The sequence below is a fragment of the Triturus cristatus genome, chromosome 8 (assembly GCF_964204655.1).
Source record: "Triturus cristatus chromosome 8, aTriCri1.1, whole genome shotgun sequence".
Lineage (NCBI taxonomy): Eukaryota > Metazoa > Chordata > Amphibia > Caudata > Salamandridae > Triturus > Triturus cristatus.
This window is the reverse complement of record NC_140591.1, coordinates 144,533,670-144,553,436: the sequence shown is the minus strand read 5'-3', so window position 1 is coordinate 144,553,436 and position 19,767 is coordinate 144,533,670. Positions and strand designations below refer to the sequence as shown.

At 42.6% G+C, this 19,767-nt stretch overlaps 1 protein-coding gene across 1 annotated transcript in view; it reads right to left on the bottom strand.

Moving 5' to 3' along the window:
- The window catches only part of LOC146801699 (apovitellenin-1-like), a 57,873-nt gene extending 47,435 nt beyond the window's left edge, over window positions 1-10,438 (bottom strand). Inside the window, exons 1-2 of the mRNA XM_085621161.1 lie at window positions 10,300-10,438; window positions 2,319-2,436 (exon numbers count right to left, since the gene is read on the bottom strand). Coding sequence (XP_085477287.1) covers window positions 2,319-2,376 — 58 coding nt within the window. The 5' untranslated portion in view covers window positions 2,377-2,436; window positions 10,300-10,438. The remainder of the gene's footprint in view (window positions 1-2,318; window positions 2,437-10,299) is intronic.
- Window positions 10,439-19,767: the final 9,329 nt, after the last annotated feature.

The window sequence follows — 19,767 nt, the reverse complement described above, 5'->3', positions numbered from 1 at the left end:
AAATTCGCGAGGATTCATCGACCGGCGCCAACGTTATTCAAAATAGAATGTTGCGGATTTCCTATGGAAAAGGGGTCCTAACTATAACTACCTACTGGCGACCGCCAGTAGGTAATATATACATACATATGTTCAAAAAACGAAGTTCCACTCGCGCTCTCGGGCGGCACATGCAGAGAAGCAGCGGACTCAAATCCAAAAGTAAAGGGGGTTTATTAAATCATAGACCCGCCGTGACGCGTTTCGCCACTTTCGTGGCTTGTTGTGGGTGTGAACAAGCCACGAAAGTGGCGAAACGCGTCACGGCGGGTCTATGATTTAATAAACCCCCTTTACTTTTGGATTTGAGTCCGCTGCTTCTCTGCATGTGCCGCCCGAGAGCGCGAGTGGAACTTCGTTTTTTGAACATATTTACTTGCCGGTTTTGCTCCGCCGGTCTCGCGCCACCCTCTAAAGATTGAGGACACCAGAAAGGAGGATCTCGGCTTTAATATACATACATATATATATTATATATACATACATATATTATATATATACATATATATATATATATATGTGTGTGATATATATGTGATATATTTATATATAAATATATATGATAAATTTATGAAGTGAGAGTATATAGACAGAAGTGGACAGTGTAACATGCTCTTTATTATCATTGTTGACTGTTCAAAGGGGCCAAGATTCACAAGAGGTAAAGTCTTTAGTGGGTCATGATAGCTCTCTATCCAGGCCCTGCGCCCAAAACTCCGTGGGTGAGTAACACCAGCCGCATATGGCCATCGGCAATACGTAGTGGGGGGTTGGCTGTAAGCTCTGGCATCTGGCAAGTCTGTGAACCTAACTCTCCGTGGGTGGTACACAACTGCAGCCCACAGCATTTGGCCGTGACCAGAGGGGAGTGACCACATGACCTGGCCTCCAACTAGGCCCAGGGCCCAGTCTTCCATGGAATACCAGCATCTGCAATGCACAGCCAAAGGGTCTGCTGCATGTCATTACTTCCGGCCAGCCAATGCGTGCAATCCACGGCAGGAGACCAACCTGCCTGTGAACGGTCCTTGTGAGTGGCATCATAGACAGTTCGAGCTCCCCTCTCCTCGTCTATTTCATATCACACACAACAGCTCTGTGAAAACCATCCATATTAATCATTGTTACCCATCTATAATTGTAAGAGTAGCTAATGGTAGAATAAGACAGGCAAATATGTTTATACAAAATATAAATGTAAAATAATTAGAAATATTTATGATTAAGCTAGAACTAATAAAATGAAATATGATAGCACCATAGCTCATTAAATTTAATGTGAACTAAATATTCACTTTAGATATGTGTATTTAATTTAGAAATAGTATTTCTTAAAGAATACTTTTTTTAAAAACCCACCCGCAGCAATATTTTATTTTTTATTTAATATGTATTTGATTTTGTCAAAAAATGTGTGTTGAATTAATGTAAAATATTTTTAAGCAAGATTAAAAGGTTTCATTGAATTTTTATTTTAGATTTACATTTATTATTGAATATTAAAATAATAAAATATGTATTGATTATAGTTTTTTAACATTAAACAAAAATTATAAATTTGCTCCTATAGGGTGATTTTTTAAGTTCACAACGCCATTATTTTCTATGGCAGTGTTTTTCAGTACCTGCAAGGGGTGTGTGGTGCTTGACTTACTACACGGCTGAGCTGGAGCACATTTACTACTTTATTGACACATTTAGGGCAGTACTAACTTAAGAAGTGTAGTTTGTGAATAGTAATAGGCTTACTCTTTTGTCAGTGGGTGTTTGTAGTAGCCAGTCCCTCTCTAACCCCCTCCTTGAATTTGTCTAATTATCTTCCACTTTGTAGCAAGTAGTTCCCATTTTCCAGCCACTTCCATTTGCGGTTCCAACATCTACTACCAAAATGTAGTTAGACGTGCGAAGTTCTCCACCATGCCTCAGCGACTGTGGCTGAGATTTCTGCATAGAAAAGATAGGAGAGATCTTTGCATGTATTCTATAGTGCATGAGTAGTACCATTGTAGTACTACTTTCCATAGTACAACATCGAGAGTGTCAATAACCCCCCTCATCTGGAGTCAAAGGTTGTTGAGAGTCAAGTGATCCCACACACAAATAATAGTTGTAGCACATCCAAAACAGACCAGAACCATTGACAGAAAATTGGAGGTGCTTTTAAGAGGGAGGGGGACGAAACAATAACAAGTAATAAATAGCAACATGAAATGTAGTCTGCATTAATTTAGCCGAAGTTGCAAACCTTTAGTAATATGGGAAATGTTTTTAGAACCAACCTGATAGAGTTGTGGCAAGAAGCAGGATGAGAGTCACAGCTAAAGTCTTGGAATACATGGTTCAGTCTTCTGGTTCAACAAATGATACCAAGTGCTAAGACCGAAGCAGGCGTTGCCACTGTGATAAGAAAACAAGAGAACAGACGTGAAGTAAGAATTGAAAAGATTACCAGTTTTCTACTGGTATCATTTTAACAACACTGATATGGGTTATTTGCATTTTTCATAATCTGAAAGGAATTCACATTTTACACCCTTGTATATCTTCACTTTCACACAAGAGCTTGGTAAATGAGTTGAGAAAAAGGAAGGATGCAGACTAGAGAATATAGACCTAGAAATTAATGTTTCCAATATGATTTTACACATAAATTGTTGAAGACAATTGCTCCACACGTACTTGCTTCAGATTACTTTCTCCTGTTGGGGGATTTTAATTACCATGTGGAACTAGCACTTGAATTTGATACGGAGCAGTTAATTTCTAGTACTAGCACATTGGAACTGGTGTCCGGGCCAACACACACGGCTGGACATATGCTTGACCTGTTATTTACCAATTCCGACAAGGTTAAGGTTGAGCTCCCACAGGCATTGCTATGGTCGGATCATAGCCTATTAAAATTTGTTATTCTGGACCATACTGTTAATTCCGTGTCTAGGAAGAAATCTCTTTGGCGAAGATCCTGGAGCAAAGTTACTTTACCTCATTTTACTTCCCATTTTAGTGTGCCTCAACCTAGCCCAGGGGACACTATTGATCAAAGAGCAGTTCTTTTAGAAAAGTCAATAACTAAGTTGTTGGATACAATTGCTCCTTTTTCTAGAGTTAGAGTTGAAACTCGAGCAGCTCCATGGTTTACCGCTCAGTTAAGGTCAATAAAACTCTCTTGTAGGGCGGCAGAGCGGAAATGGAGGAAAACTAAATACTCTATTGACTGTAAAATATACAAAGATTCTCACCATGAATATATGGAAAAAATTAGACAGGCAAAAAAAACATTTCTCCTAAATCGCATTGAGAAGGCAGCCAATTCTAACAAGGAGCTCCACCAAATCCTTAAGGAATTTTCTACTCCAGCCGCCCAGTTGCATTCCTCTAACTCCCAGGAGTGGATTGACTCTTTGTCCAAATTTTTTGAGGATAAGATCACTGATATCCACAATTCCTTTTCTCCCCAACATACTGTGGGTGTTTTGGGGTCTATTTCCCTGACTACCTTTGATCCTCCTCACATTATGGAAGAATTTATTCATTGCAGTTCCGATGAAGTGATAAAGGCTATCATGAAAATTAAATCTGGTTCTCCCATTGATCCTCTAACGGCTAGAATTCTTCCTATCCTGGCTCCTGCTCTATTGGATAGTCTCACTGACTTTTTTAACGAGTCATTGTCTAGGTCTGAAGTTCCTAGAATATGGAAAGCTGCCAGAATTAGGCCTATATTAAAAAAACCTACTGCAGATCCTAAACTTCTCTCCAATTACCGCCCAATATCGTTGCTCCCCCACTTTGGTAAGATGTTGGAGTTTCTGGTTAATAAACAGCTTGTTGACCATCTTGATAGCTATGGGCTGCTTGACCCCTCACAGACGGGTTTCAGGGCAGCACATAATACGGAAATAGCTCTGTTGGAAGTGACAGACAACATCAGACGTGCTCTGGATAGAGGTGAGTCTTCCATTCTCGTACTGTTGGATCTGTCTGCAGCGTTTAACACCATCTCCCACAGCATTCTTGAACATCGACTGTGGGAGATTGGTGTCAGGGGAAAAGCTCTGCAGTGGCTAAAAAATTATCTTTCTGATCGTACTACAATTGTTCAGGTAGATGACACCATTTCTTCGAGTAGAACAGTCAAGATGGGAGTGCCCCAAGGTTCTATTTTGGGCCCTACTCTTTTTAATCTTTATGTGACCCCTTTGGCTGAAGTGATTAGATCTTATGGTTTCGATGTCGTCTCATATGCTGACGACACTCAGATTCTGATCACTATTGGTTCTGATCCAACTGAAACTAGGTTCTGTTTTAAAAACTGTATGTCTCCCATTGAAAACTGGATGTGTGCTAATCACTTGCAGCTAAATGGGGGAAAGACAGAGATAGTGCTCTATGGTAGGGCCCAAAAGTTTTGGTCCCATGATTGGTGGCCTTCTGACCTTGGCCCTTGTCCCACTCCAACGTCAACTGTGCGCAATCTCGGTTTTCAAATGGACAATAAATTGTCCATGAAAAACCATGTTAACAAGACAGTGAGTACCTGTTTTGGTGTTATGCGCAATTTGCGTAAAGCTTTTAAATGGATTCCGACTGAGGCAAGAAGGCCCTTAGTTCAGGGACTAATTGTTAGCAGAATGGATTATGGTAATGCTTTACTTGCAGCCATAAATGATAATCTACTGTCAAGGCTTCAGGTCGTGCAGAAAACTGCAGCTAGGCTGGTACTTAATCTTCCACCCAGATCTTCATCGGCTCCCACTCTGAAACTTTTGCATTGGTTGCCTGTTAGGAAACGTATTCAATTCAAGAGTCTTTGTTTGACACATAAGAACATGTACGTAAAAGGTCCGGGTTTCTGGACTGAAAAGCTTAACTGGTATCTCCCTGGCCGAACTCTGAGATCCAGTAACACAGCCCTTCTTGTATCTCCCAGAATTCGTACCGTCACCAACGGAGGTAGATCTTTCTCTTTTCTGGTCCCTTCGTTTTGGAATAAATTGCCACTCCAGTTCGGGACCACAATGGATCATAATTGCTTTCGTAGGAAGCTGAAGGCATTGCTGTTTGACATCTTATTGCACAAATTCTATCTTATCTCAGAGTTATCCACCAGCGCCATGAGACTTTTGTAGTGATATGTGCGCTTAATAAATATCCCTTGATTTGATTTGATTGTTACTTGGCAATTTGGAGGCACATGTACAAAAGCATTTTTGTGGTCAAAAGCTGCCCCATTTGTACAATCAGGCCGTTACCCACCGCAAAACTGCTTTTCCATATGCGCAGAGCACAAATTGTGATTCTGTAACATGTTAGTAGGGGCCAGAAGTACAAAATCGTAGGTTTATGATTTCCTAGTAGCGAATATTAGTGATTCTCTATTAGAAAATTGCAAACTGTGATGTACAACAGTGTGTTTGACACTGTTAGCAATTTGCAGTGGGTCACAAATGGACCTGCCTCATCAATATCCATAAGGCAGGTCGCAATTTGCGACCCATTGTGAATGGCTACAATCACAAAGATGGTGGCCTGCTGAGTAATCAGACCACCATGTCTGTGATTGCTTTTTAAATAAAGCAATATTTGTTTTTCGAATGGTGGCCGTTTTCCTTAAAGAAAAACGATATGCATTTCAAAAATAAAAATGAAAAGCTACCTTTTTGTTTTTTATCAGTAGGCAGTGGTCCCTTGGACCACTGCCTGCACTTGAAAATTTTGGGCGCCCACATTCACAAAGGGGAAGGTGTCCCCTTTGCAATTGGGTTACCACCACCTTGAAGTTGGTGGTAACTGGAAATATTTTAAAACCGCATTCCCAGTCGCAAAACATTCATACATACCAGTGCTATTTGGTATTAGGAAGGGGCAGTCTAAACATGCCCCTTTCTAATACTAAATCGCAAAAGCAAAATGCGATTTGGTAACAAGTTATCAAGTTGCATTTTGCTTTCTGTACGTGGCAAAATGCATTTTACAAGTCGCAAATGGTCTGATGGGCCGACGACAAGTAAAAGGCTTTGTACACCTGGCCCTAAATCCGAACTTGTGAGCGAGTATTTGGAAGGGGTGTGTTCAGGGCTTACATGGCCGTTCTTAGTTGGTGGAGCATTTTTTGTCTGGTTAATTCCGATAACGAACGAGACTCCTCCATGCTAACTAGTTACACGACCCCCAGCGTTGAGCATAGCAAGACTGAACCTTCACGTCAGAGAGCTGCCACTCTTTTTCTGTTTTTAATCAGGGGGATAGCTAGCCCGAATAAAAGTTTTTGGGACTATCTGACCTGTTGTATTCACGTTTTTACCTTACCTACAGTACTTAGGCCCCTCACACCCACTGCACCAAACGGCAAGAAACCAAAGATCTCCGCTAAAGAGTCCCTTTATGGGTGCCCGTCGGTTATTGCAGAGCCGAACCGGCCAGGAGCAGGTCCATATGATGAAGCATGACACCTAGCTGGCTGGGTGTGTGAGGACCCTAGTTCCGGCAGGACGAATTCCTTTCCTCCTCCTCTCCAGTGACACTGACTGAACATATGGTCAGTGGCCTTTAGACTTCCCTCCCTCCTCTCCATTCTGTTTGAGGAACTGCATACCCTCTTCTGGTACTAATATGTGTTCAGGGCTTCCCTTCCAAATACTGAAATGCAGTGCCTTATATGAATGTTTTGGTATTTGGAAGGGGTGGGTTTAAGGCGTCGTTTCAAGAATGTTTTGCAACCGAATTACGGACACCTCAATGATGGCGGTAACCATTCATGTTGGGAAGTGGTCCCCTTGTGACCTCTTCCCCTTTGTGAATGTTGAAACAAATATTTTTAAGAGCAGGCAGTGGTCCTTGGGACCATTGACTACTCTTAAAAAATTTAATTTAAAAGTTTCATTGTTTTTTTTAACGCAGCCCTTTTTGTGCTCCTTCAAGGAAAACTGGCAATTACGACTTCATCCCCTTATAATCAGGAATAACCATGCGCTCCTGTTTTATCTACACAGAATTTCCAATTTTCTGTCAACTAACACTCTCATTTGCCATGTACATGCTGTGGCCTGGTGAGAGGGCATTACATGCTCCCCATGCCACAAGAGGGAATCAGTGGACGGTTGCAGGCCAGACTGCGAATGCTGCCAAACCACATGTGATTTTACCTGCCTGGATTTTCTAGTTGGTAAAACAGTGCCTGTTATCCCTGCACCCAGGACATCTGGGTGGGTAATCTGACCCCAAGTGGATATTTGGATATATTCACCAGCTACTTTTGCTGTCCTGATGCAGAACTGTGTAGCCTACAGGAGTAAAATATCCATAAGAAGTTGTGAAGAGGAGTAAACCATGTTTCAGTGAGCACAATAAAAAAAGCTGGAGGCAAGGTTAGAGATTGATATTTTTAAAGGGTATAGCACAACTGATCCAGTAGCCAGGTTTGATAGAATATTGATTTTGGGGTAAAGATTATTAAGCACACTGATTTAGTGTAATATTTGATTGGTCTGCGTCTTAGAGCTGCGGGGATCGAATGTATAGTCATTTCATTATCTTTATTAAATAAACCCAGTAATCTTTGAGTGATTTGGGGATGCAAGAGAAAGTCCAGTTAAGAGCCTTTGTTAACGGTTTAGGGTATCCTTTATTAGATGACATATGTTTGAGAGAGGAGTAGGAATGAGAGGAAGTGCTTCCATTTTTGTATTCATTTAATTGATGCTTAGATGATTGACAAAAATATTGAATCAAACAAATTTGATTTCATGAATATCGTGTCAAAAATATTGTCACAAAAACAATATTGAGTCACTAAATATAGAAGGTATGAATAATGTTTTTAATATGGAATATTGTTTTAAAAATGTTGTATAATATTGATTACATTAAAATAGTTGTAGTAAATATTGTAATTAATGTATTATATTACCTATTATATTAATTTTAGGTGTTAATATTATTATTGTAATTGTCTTCTGTTTGAAGCATAGCTTGCATTTTTCAAATATTAATGTTTATATTTAATTAGCTATTTATATTTTAGAAACAGGATGCTCAATTTGTAGTGGTATAGGTTTAGAAGTTATTTAAATAATAAATAATTGGTTTAATTTATCAATTTAGTTTGTATGTAAATTATATTAAATTGGTGATTTATTGGTAAATTGATTAATTGATTAATTGTCATATCATTTAAGTGTATTTTGTATTTTTATTGCATATTTTGATTTTGTATAGTTGAATTAGTAATTTAAAATGTAGTTGCTGGCTGATGGGTTTGTAGGGGAATAGTTAATTAAATATGATTGATTATTGGTTATGTCCTTTTTCTGCTGAATAATTGGTATATTTAATAATAGCATTTGTGTAAAAAAATATATATTTATTTTTGGTTTTAATCTTATTAGTTTTAATTAACTATTATTTTGCTATTATTGTTTTAATTAAGATGTGCTATACTTTTGGGGGTGTGGGTAGCAGTAAGGGAAATAATATTTTTTTAACATTTGTTTGATTTGTTACATTATTCTTGTATTAAGTATTGTTTATTGTTTTAGTTACATCATTTAACTATTTATAGACTATTTTTTGGTTTGAAAAGACTTTAATACATTTATTTTGTTAGGCATTTAAATGTTTGTTTAAAAAGTATTGGGCTTTAGAATGACATATGTAACATTTCTTAAGGAAAATACTTTCCCTGATTTTTGTTGCATCAGAGTGAGAATAGTGAATTTAACCTCGCCAAAGTCCAACAATTTCCCAACTATTTTTCTTAGATTGAAGTGGTAATAGTTAATGTAACCCCTTCAAAGTCCAACACTTACTCTATTGTTACTTACGTTGGTGTTCCAAAAGAAAATCTAATCTGTCAAAAGCCCCGCGTTTTCCCCACTTATGCTTTCATTGGAGTATGAATAGTGACTCTAACCCCTCCAAAGTCTGCCACATTCCCTCCTATTGTATCTTCAGAGAGGGAATACTAAATCTAACTCCTCCAAACGCTAACAGTTTTACAACATTTGCTAAAATCGGAATTAGATTACTAAACATGACTCCTTTGAAGTACATTACTTTTGATACTTTTGTTTATTTTTGCCATTATTTTTTATATTGTGTATTTTGTTTTGTATTATTTTTTAAAATATATACGTTTTAATGTACATTTTCTTTTTCTATATTCTATAGATATTTGTTTTTAATTAATTGTGATATTTGCTATTGTAAATATACTTTTGTCAATGTTAAAATTACTAACTTATTTTAAGAATATATATTTATGTTTTATTGTTTTTATGTGTGTGTATAAGTATATAGACACACATATGAACAATTAAAAAATAAATATGTATGTGTATATATTAATTGAGAATAACCAAAGACAACGACATTGCTTAAACTAGGTACAAAATCAAACTTCCACTATTGTAAATGGGCTACAAAACCCAACCCAAGAAAGTCCACTTTTGTGTAGTGTCCTTTTGGATTGGTAGAGGGAGAGAGTAGTGAATATGAGCATGATAATGATATGCCATCCAATGCTGCCATCCTCGAATGGTAGTTAAAAAGTCAAACAATCAAGCTGTTTTAAATCCACTTCGGCAGTAAAAGGGATGCTGATTTCAAATAAAACTCCAATGTAAATGGTAGGGTCAAAGTCAAGGGTTGATGACATGATAATGCTAGTGTACAGCCTCAGTAGAAAGCATCTCATACAAGCTAAAATAACACAAAACCATTTTTTAATCACATATGGACAGATTGTTTAGATTGCTATCATTAGTTGAATAAGTCTTTGTAAACCTAGTGGGGCTAGAGAATATAATTTATTTACATCTGTTATTAAAAGTTAACTTTGCATTGGTCTTTGCTTGTTTCATATTGTTATTAGCTTGCCACCCCTTGCTGTTGCTGTCATCAGGGGGTAATCTTTTAACTGTTCATGTGTCAGCACTAGTATCACTGGTTTCATCTGTTTTCTCAATATGGGAATTCTTGTTCCTTGAAACTCGATTTTTTTGTATGGTTTAGAACTCTTGTAATTCTCATAGGACCATCCAGTATAATATGTTCTATACACAAATACATAAATATATAGTCGAATATGCATTTAAATTAGATATACTAATAATTTTTTTAAATCAGAAACTTATACAAACATAACATATTTTCACGAGAAATCCCTGGCTACATAACAAGACATTTGTAGAAAGTGTTGCCTTTGATCCAGTTAAATATACCAATTATCAAGCCAATTTACGGTCATTTTTTACTTGCCTGTTCACAGGAGCCTGGCTGCTGCACTTCTGCAGAATGTGTAAACAGAGAAAAAATAAATAGAAAACTGAAGTCAGAGGTCAAGTTTGGAGAACAAATAGTACTTTGAGAAATGTTGTTTTTATGTCTAAACCTTTAAGTGGAGGTATGATGTTTGTCTGACCCAACTGACTCAGAGATCTGTTCTATTATGGTTCAGAGAACTGTCCTATTATGTTCTATTATGACTCACACAACTGTCAAAAACCCAGTCACACAGGACCCAATTTGTTTTGTAATTGAAATTGATCCCTTGATGAGCTCACGCCTGGTGCATGTATCTGTATAATTTCTTCCATAACATTTCTGAAGATTTTGTGGTATTAGATGCCTGTCCTTTTGAACCCTCTTAATTTTGCTTCCATTCCCACTTGCCCTAATAAATAATCTCCCCTTCTTTAAGTGCTCAGGGCTGGTGGCAGTAGTTTGCAGGAGGGGGAGTCGGTTGGCTATTGCTAGATTCCTCAAAAATCAAAAAGGGGTCATGGGAAACACATAGGGTCTGGATAGGATGGGGATTGATTTTGATCATGATGTGGCCTGAAAACCCCTCATCATATAAAACAATCTCATCAACAACAGCCTCCATAGCGCTGCATAGGGCAGTCTTTGGTATTCGCCAACCTTTCCTCAGTGTTAACAATTTCACTATTAAGCAATCCAATAGTGTTTGTAAGGTAATTTGTGATAGCATTAGAGAATTTCCCAGGTTTCATGCCTTTCCCTCCTTGAGCCTACATTCATTTCTTTTTACCATTGTTGATGACTTCTTAGCTAATCAAATCTAAGGCATAAGCATCCCTACAGAGATAATAAAAATAAGTGTTCTTACCAGGGCTCAGGACTCAAGTCTGGGACCAAGGACTTGAAGATGAAAGAGAGTGTGCTCAGCCCAGCCTTAGTCCGGCTCCGATGGCCAGGGTACAGCTGGGCCTATCCAGTGCCGTCAGACAGTGACACACTTTTTCAAGCACTCGATGTGCTGGCAAGTGAAGTCAGGTGAGGTGCAGGCTTCCTCGAGGATTGTGGGACTTGTGATCCCCAGCAGCTGTCCTTACAGCAACACTCCTGATGTGCACCAAAGCGTCAGCAGCAAAGGGAAAATGACAGACCCCTCATCCATTGTGGAGTCAATCAATCAATCACATAATTTGTAAAGCGCACTACATACCCGTGAGGGTTTCAAGGCGTTGGGGGGGTGCTGCTGCTATTGGTCGAAGAGCCTGGTCTCCCCATGTATACAAATTGTTAGTAAACCATCAGCAGTGAAGGGAGAGTGACAGTCCCCTCATCCGTTGAGGTGTTCAATACAGAAAAAGAAGGGCCTAAGGAGGTTTTGAGACCAGCAGGGGACGACTCCCCTCTAACACAACTAGAAAACACAAAAAAATGGCCCCTGGGTCTTTATGTCAAAGAGAGTGCTGGAATGTCCCCTTTTCAGGACGTTTCCCTCACCCTCCTATGGGTGGCATGCTTCATCTTCGGCTAACCTCCTCGCACAACTAAACTAGTGTATGTGTGGGCTACAATCCCCTCACTGAGAGGGAGGAGCTCAGGGATATTTTATTTGTGAAAGAAAAAGGTAACCTTAAACATGTAGCTGAGCAGGGTGTGGTGAGAGGAAGGAAAAAAGAGTGCGAGTGAACTAAAACTAACTCTGTGGTATGCTATACAAGTTTAAATGGGGCATTCAGAGGTCAGGATTAAAAAGAAGTAAGGCTATAACAGTGGGAGATTCAATCTGTCATAGAACTATGGAGGTCGACAAGTTTCAGCCTATCACCTTCCGTTGTGGTGTAGCGGCTTTCTGCAGGACTGACGTACAAAGAGTGAATCATCCACTCATATCAAATTCAGTAAGTGGAAGATTTGTACAACCCGGGGGATATTCTCAAGAACGTGTGATAACTATCGCAAAAGTAACTTAACGCAACCTACAACATCGCAGTCCATTGAGGGAAACAACACGGCTGTACCATGCGATAGTCACCAGACAACGCATTAAATGGCCGCGATAAAATGAATGCCCCGCCGCAAAAATGCAAAACGCGAACGCAATAAATCCTACGATAAGGCCAATCGCGGTACAAAAAGCACTGAAAACCAGCGACCGGCCTGCAAATCCCACGCGTCTGGTGGGAAAATGCAACATAAAAGCAGAGTAAACAAACGGTGAGATTACAACCTGCGAGCACAACCCCACAGCTATGATGCAGAACTAATGACTATTGTCCAAATCAGATAGGCATTTCCCCACAAACAGCCACAATGCATATAGACATGCATTCAGTATGTAACCTGCGCCAATGCGGGAAAAGACATGGTAAACACTGTGAAACCGCATCTCCCCCTCACATTGCAGAGGGTCAAATGACACCCCCTGCACACTGATGTGCCATGTCCATGTCCAAACAATAATGAAAGCACGGACTAATGTAGGGGCAGTGACTCCCCCTTACGCACGTTGCCCATGTCGTGGGACTTGAGTCACAGGGTACATCCCTGCATCATGGCAGCACATATCAGAGCACAAAATAATCCCTGTTGTCACCTGTAGGCCACAAATGACAGCCAAAATGGAATGATTTGGGACACATGTGAAACGCCGAAGAGTGGGATACCGTAACACACAGAACTGGCAGTTAGAATATGTGACACCTTAATCAGTCTCACTGCACAGAGGTGACACACCCACAATCCATCAACAAATCCCTCAATTGACAGCACAACATGTCGCACCCACACTTGTGAAGTGCCTGTACAGATGAGTGGCATGCAAGCAGAGAATGTGTATCGGAATGCTTTTTTTAGCACATGCAGTGCCTGTGGGAGTCAACGTACTGTGCTGTTACTGCAAAAGACCCATACAATGTGACGTCAACCAGAGAAGAAATTGTCAATGATGTAGTCCCTACGGGCTATTTCTGCTGCGACTGCAGTGGGGTGTGGTCCACCTGCCTCATCTTCATCATCTTCGTCCGGTGCATCTGGCACTCATATCCATGGGGCTTTGCTGCGTACACATATGTTGTGCAACACACAACATGCAACGATCATCTTGCACACGAGTTCTGGGCTGTACAGGAGCTTACCACCTGTGACATCCAAGCACCTGAAACGTGACTTCAGCACGCCAAATGTGCGTTCAACGATGCCCCTGGTGCGTTTGTGGGCCAAATTGTACTGCCTCTGGGGCTGTGTGATTAGGGCTTGGAGGGGTGTCATCATCCAAGCGCAGAGTGCATATCCTTGGTCACCTGTGCAGAGAGACATGAGTCACAACTACATACTGCATGATGTGTTGGCAGGCTCACTGGTTCATTGGTGTGTGATATGTGTGAGTTAGTGATTCCTGTATGACATGTACTGCGTGTTGCAAATGAGGTGCATCACTGTGTACTAGGTAGCCTCACTGCTGCACCTTCCCCCTTCGAGCACATTCACTAGTGTGCGCAGCGCGATTACATCACATGCAGCCCTACAGCACACCATTGACATGCCTGTCTGCGCATGTCTACAAGCCAGAGTACGACACAGTGATGATGCTGCGCAGAATGTGGCCGGCCACGTGTGTGTAGGACAGTGCTGACACAGATGTAGAGCAGATGTAGAGCACCTGCCTGGCTGAACCCGACATGCCGTTGAGGGTACATCTTTGGCTCATGCTGCACTAATAGCGACACACACAACAGTTGGCATGTGTGATCCCTGACCCCGAGTGGGCATGCTCTCCCCAATGTACCCCTTTGGCCGACCACGCACACTGGGGACATGCCACATAGCAACATTGTCGATTGCGTGACGGGTGGTGCAGACACTATGACTGAGACACACGCATCAGCCACATCCTTGGCAAGACCCACACTGAACCACACCCAGATCCACGTGTGGAGGAGCCACACCCCTACGGAGTACTGTCGGAAGCCTGTCCACCCCGCTTACGCTCACATGAAGATACGACACGGTTACATGTCCCAGGTCGACACCACTGCCTGTAGTGACATGGCTGCGCACGCTGTACACAGCACAATGTACTGTGGAATGGCCCTGGTCCCACATGCATATATAATGACCACACGGACATACTGAGTGAGTTTCTGGAACTGGCTACGGGCACGTGCGCCCGGCCCCTTTTATTGCCAGGGTCACATCTCCAGTGATGCCTGTGCTGGATGGGTGTTCGGTAGTGTAAGCCACCACTCAAGGGTTGGTTGGAGCTGGCAAAACCACAACAGTGAGCTGACAATCAATAGTACAAGGTACGGACATCATGGGTCCCTGACTGGAGCAGCACAGAGTTTGTGGCCCCGGATGCACAGCGGCCGGCACAGGCACACCGCCACGGGATGGTGACTTGGGGTGCACTGAGGTGGGGCCATGCGAGCTGAGAGTGTACTCGATGGTTAAGGGGAATGTTGTGGAGGGTTGTGGGGGACAGTGGATGGTGTCCCTCCAGGGCATGATTCAGAGGGCAGAAGCAAGCAGGAACAGGCAAATAGCTGGAACAGGCAAATTGCGTAGTTGAATGCTACAGACTCCACTTTTCCACCTTGTCAGTCTCAGCTACATGTAGAGCAAGACAACCTCCAGCTCATGGGCCCAGACGCCACAAACGTACAGACAGATATTGACCATGAAATTCAGGGCACACACTCAGGGGCAACAGAGCTGGAAGGGGATGCAGTATGTGATGAGGCCTGTACAATTACATGGACTCTGCCATGTAGAGGGCATGACTAAGTTCCAAATGTGTGACCTACTAGTCCGCTGTGTATGCCGGTGGAGTACGTCAACGAGAAAGGAGTACTACGGGCATGTGTCGCGGAGGCCGTGATGGTCTCAGGAGGCTGTCAAGATCGCGGGCCTCGGGCTTGGAGCTTGCAACGGCATGTGGTGGGCAATCTTCAAGACACACCCGTGTTGGCAGCTGGGCATTGAGGGATGGGTGGGCAGGGGAGGGCAAGACTGTTTCGGGAACCAGCTGCCTGGGGTGCATCAGGTCCACAGGATCGCAGGCAACACCACTCACGGCAATGGCGTCGGCCTCATGGTGGGGCGAGAGGTGCCGCCCTGGCAGAGACATTGGGCATTCTGGAAGAGGACCACGCCCAGTGCTACGTGCTTTTTATTCACACTCCTACGCTGGCCCAACTTGTGAATGGGGTGATAGATTTATCGCGACTTTGGCTCCGATGAAGTGCCGATAACTCGGCGGTAGCTCCTTGAGAATATGGCCCCCAGTGGTTGGAGTGGGTCACCACTTGAAAGCTTCTCAATCAATCAAGCATTTGTATAGCGCGCTACTCACCCGGAGGGTCTCAAGGTGCTTGGGGGAGGGGGGTCCGCTACTGCTCGAACAGCCAGGTCTTGAGTTGCTTCCTGAAGGAGAGGTGGTCTTGGGTCAGGCGGAGGTGGATGGGGAGGGAGTTCCACGTCTTGGCAGCCAGGTAGGAGAAGGATCTTCCTCCTGTTGTGGCTCTTCGTATGCGGGGGACGGTGGCGAGGGCATGGCTGGTTGATCGAAGCTGGCGGGTGGGAGTGTAGAAGGTCACGCGGTCGTTGAGGTATCTTGGGCCTTGGTTGTGGAGAGCTTTGTGTGCGTGGGTGAGGAGTCGGAACGTGATTCTCTTGCTGACGGGGAGCCAGTGCAGGTTTCTCAGGTGTACGGAGATGTGGCTGTGTCAGGGAATGTCCAGGATGAGGCGTGCTGAGGCGTTCTGGATGCGCTGGAGTCGTTTCTGGAGTTTGGCTGTGGTTCCGGCGTAGAGGGAGTTGCCATAGTCCAGTCGGCTGGTGACGAGGGCCTGGGTGACCGTCTTCCTGGTTTCGGTGGGGCTCCACCGGAAGATCTTACGTAGCATGCTTAGGATGTTGAAGCATGATGCGGAGACGGCGTTGACTTGTCTGGTCATGGAGAGGGAGGAGTCCAGGACGAAGCCCAGGTTGCGTGCGTGGTCTGTTGGTTTGGGTGCGCTGCCAAGGCCAGGGGGCCACCAGGAGTTGTCCCAGGCGGAGGGTGATGCTCCCAGGATGAGGACTTCCGTCTTATCTGAGTTCAGTTTCAGGCGGCTGTTCGTCATCCACTCGGCTACGTCTTTCATCCCTTCGTGTAGGTTGGTTCTGGCGGTGGCGGGATCGTTGGTGAGGGAGAGGGTCAGCTGGGTGTCGTCGGCGTAGGAGATGATGTTGAGGTTGTTTTGGCGTGCGATGGCTGCGAGGGGGCTCATGTAGACGTTGAAGAGGGTGGGGCTGAGTGAGGATCCTTGTGGTACGCTGCAGATGACTTCGGTGGCCTCGGATCTGAACAGGGGTAGGCGGACTCTCTGTGTTCTTCTGGCGAGGAAGGAGATGATCCATTCCAGTGCCTTCTCCTGGATACCGATGTTGTTGAGGCGCTGCACTAGACCAGGTGCTTCTTCTACTGGTCAGCATGCTCCCCGAAAAGAGACAAAGTGTTAGGTTTGCAGACACAAACAACTTGTTAACATGCACTCCAAGAACACAAATCTCTAACATGATGTGTTGATCTCTTTGTCTAACAGATGACCATTCAACTAGTCAATCCATAAAGTGATTCATTGTGAATGCAACCTACCTGTATTGTCGGGTGAGCTTGTGACACCTCAAACCTTGGAACAAAAACTCAAGGTGGCACCCGGTTCCTGTTCGGAAACTTAAGTGGTGATAAAGGGTTGACTGTATCGCACAGTCATAGAATAGATACAACAAGTGCCGCTTAAGTCTATGTAAGTGCTGTAAGACTATAGCGCACCTGGTTGTTGAGTCATATTCTAAACAGTAACAGTGAGGATGACTCTGAAGATATATCAAAAATTATATTTACTAATACGAAATACAAAAGGTACCTATGTGAACGGGTGCCCCCAGGTGTCGATATCGTGCCTCGGAAAGGTGGATACTTTTGAGTGCATCCTACCTTTTCTCTTCCTGAATGCGTCTAAGCACCGCCCACTAACTAGTGACGTGGGCAGAGTGCCGCCATGGAAGACATACTACCTGTCAGGACAGGAGGATGCATGGTGCTCCGCGGTTATTCTGAGCTGCAGAGTTCTGGGAAATGTAGTGAGATTAACTCTTCAATGTGCGTGCCTACGGAAAAGTGCCTCGGATACGGAGGCAGGGTAATGACTCAAAAGCAGATTGTTAGGCATAGAGTCAAAAACTGCTGCTAAGCATGGAAAGCTATTCCACCAGTATACATATGTGTTAAAGTAGGGATACATACAGCGAGGGAGTGTGATTGAGTCGGATACATTTTGATCTGACAGTGTTGCTAACCAAGCAGTGGCAGCTGCACAGAGTAATGTATGCATACTGCATCCCGAGCAGGGACTACATGGACAGCCAGTTATGTTCCTACATCAAAATGTGTAAACAATATAGTTTAAAATGACCCTAGTTGGAACAGATAGTATACACTGACACAGGATAAGGTTCTCTCATGTTAGAAGTGAATTATATTATCTAATTAAGGACGAAATAGACTAAACGTGGGAATCTCATCGTTTAGGCCTGAGCTGTCACTATGCAGTCTAAAAACCCAACGTTGCTCCTTTCTGAACAGATATTGTGACATATTTGCAATTGGTTTAAAGATGGTTGGTTTGTCTAGAACTGTCCATGTGAGTTCCTTGGCATCATGCCCCATCTCTTGGAAATGTGTGGTGAGTTGGTGATCTGTTTTTTTGCAACAGATTGTGCTTTTATGTTCCAAAGTGCAGGTTTTGATCTTCATAGTGGTCATACCCACGTACCTCAACCCACAGGGGTAGGTAATCAAGTAGATCAAGCAATCAGAGTTGCAATTTGTATATTGCTTAAGGTCCCATGGTCGATCTGAACCCTTACCAATGTGTGTTATGTGTGAAGTTTGGGCACAAACGCTACAAGCGCCACAAGGAAAATTTACTCTAACAGGCTGAAGATCCCAGAGAGTGTTTCGGTGTGTGGTTGACTTGGAAACCGTCCTGGAAAAGGGACATTCCAGCACCCTATTTAGCATATAGACCCAGGGTCCATTCGTTTGTGTTTTTTAATACATTTTTGTTCTCAATTCCTATGAGTTTGGCCATGGAGAAGTTCAAGCACTTCAGCAGTAGTAAAGGGTTTGCAATGTCTAGTAGAGATTGGGTTAGTTCCTTCATTTCATTCAGATAACAGTACTGCGTTAGCCTCGAAGGCTTACAGGGATTCAATGTCCGCTCTGGGAGTTTGTCAGCATTTCAGTAATGTTAGAAATTGGGCTGTTGGTTGGCTGGGATATGAGCACTGGTCAAAAAACAGCCACAATTTCTTGCAGGGTAAACCACAAAAAGTCACTTAACTAGCTTGTGCTTAAAATTGGGTATCTTGGCACAAAAAGCAGTCAGGCTTAACTTAGAGGCAATGTGTAAATTATTTATGAAGCACATAAACAGTTATAAAGTGAAAACAAAACACAAGAAAAATCCCAAACCAATTTAGAGAAATAGAGTAAATTTAATAAATGATTTGACACCAAAATGACAAAAACCCAATCATCAGAACTGAAGTGATGAATTTTTAAACTTTAAGGGTGAAAATAGTCCTGGATGACATAACCGATTGCCGAGTGAATGCCAAAAAAGCGATGATGTTCATGAGTCCAAGAACGGATCTTTTGAACGTACTTGCCACACATTGCAGCCATGCACCACTTGGGCATAGAGCTAAGCTTCAGGTCAAGACTAATAAGTCAGGAATCTAGTGTGTTCCTAGTCCTCACGGTCCCGGTAGTGGTCTTGGCCTAAACCCTAATTGACTTTTATGTTCCAACTGAGAGAACTACATTTGAGCCACAATGTGTCACCTTCACAGTATCTGCACTTCTAGCCTTTCCATTGTCCTGATGAGGCCCAAAGGTGAAAGGGGCGAAACACGTTGACACCTCCAGTGGAGAAGTCTTCTGAAAATTGAAATGTTTGCGCCAACATTAAAAAAACACGGGGACTCATTGGTCCTCAACGAATGTTGATCTAAGAAAAAGTACCTTCTAATCGTGTATTGCAGCTTGATTCTTATGAATACAGCCACACTATTTCCAAATAAATAGAAGACTGAAATCCAATGGTTATATATGATATTGCCTATTCACAAACACACCATGAAAATATTTTTTTGTGTCTATATAAAAATGTATTGCCATTCATGTGGCATTGTGTATAGATGTGTATTTGTCAATATATATAAGCGTTCCATGGGTATGAGTACCAGTTCTTTAACTTGTGTTGGCCTGTAATAATAAATTCATTTTGTAACAGATTTATTTCTGACCAGAAATTCATTTGTTTCCTCATTGGGTAGAATTGTGGTACTATTATCTGTCCTTACTGTATGCCATTCTTTGTTTCAAGAAAAGTGGACATTTAGTCCCCCAAGACCGGGACAAAG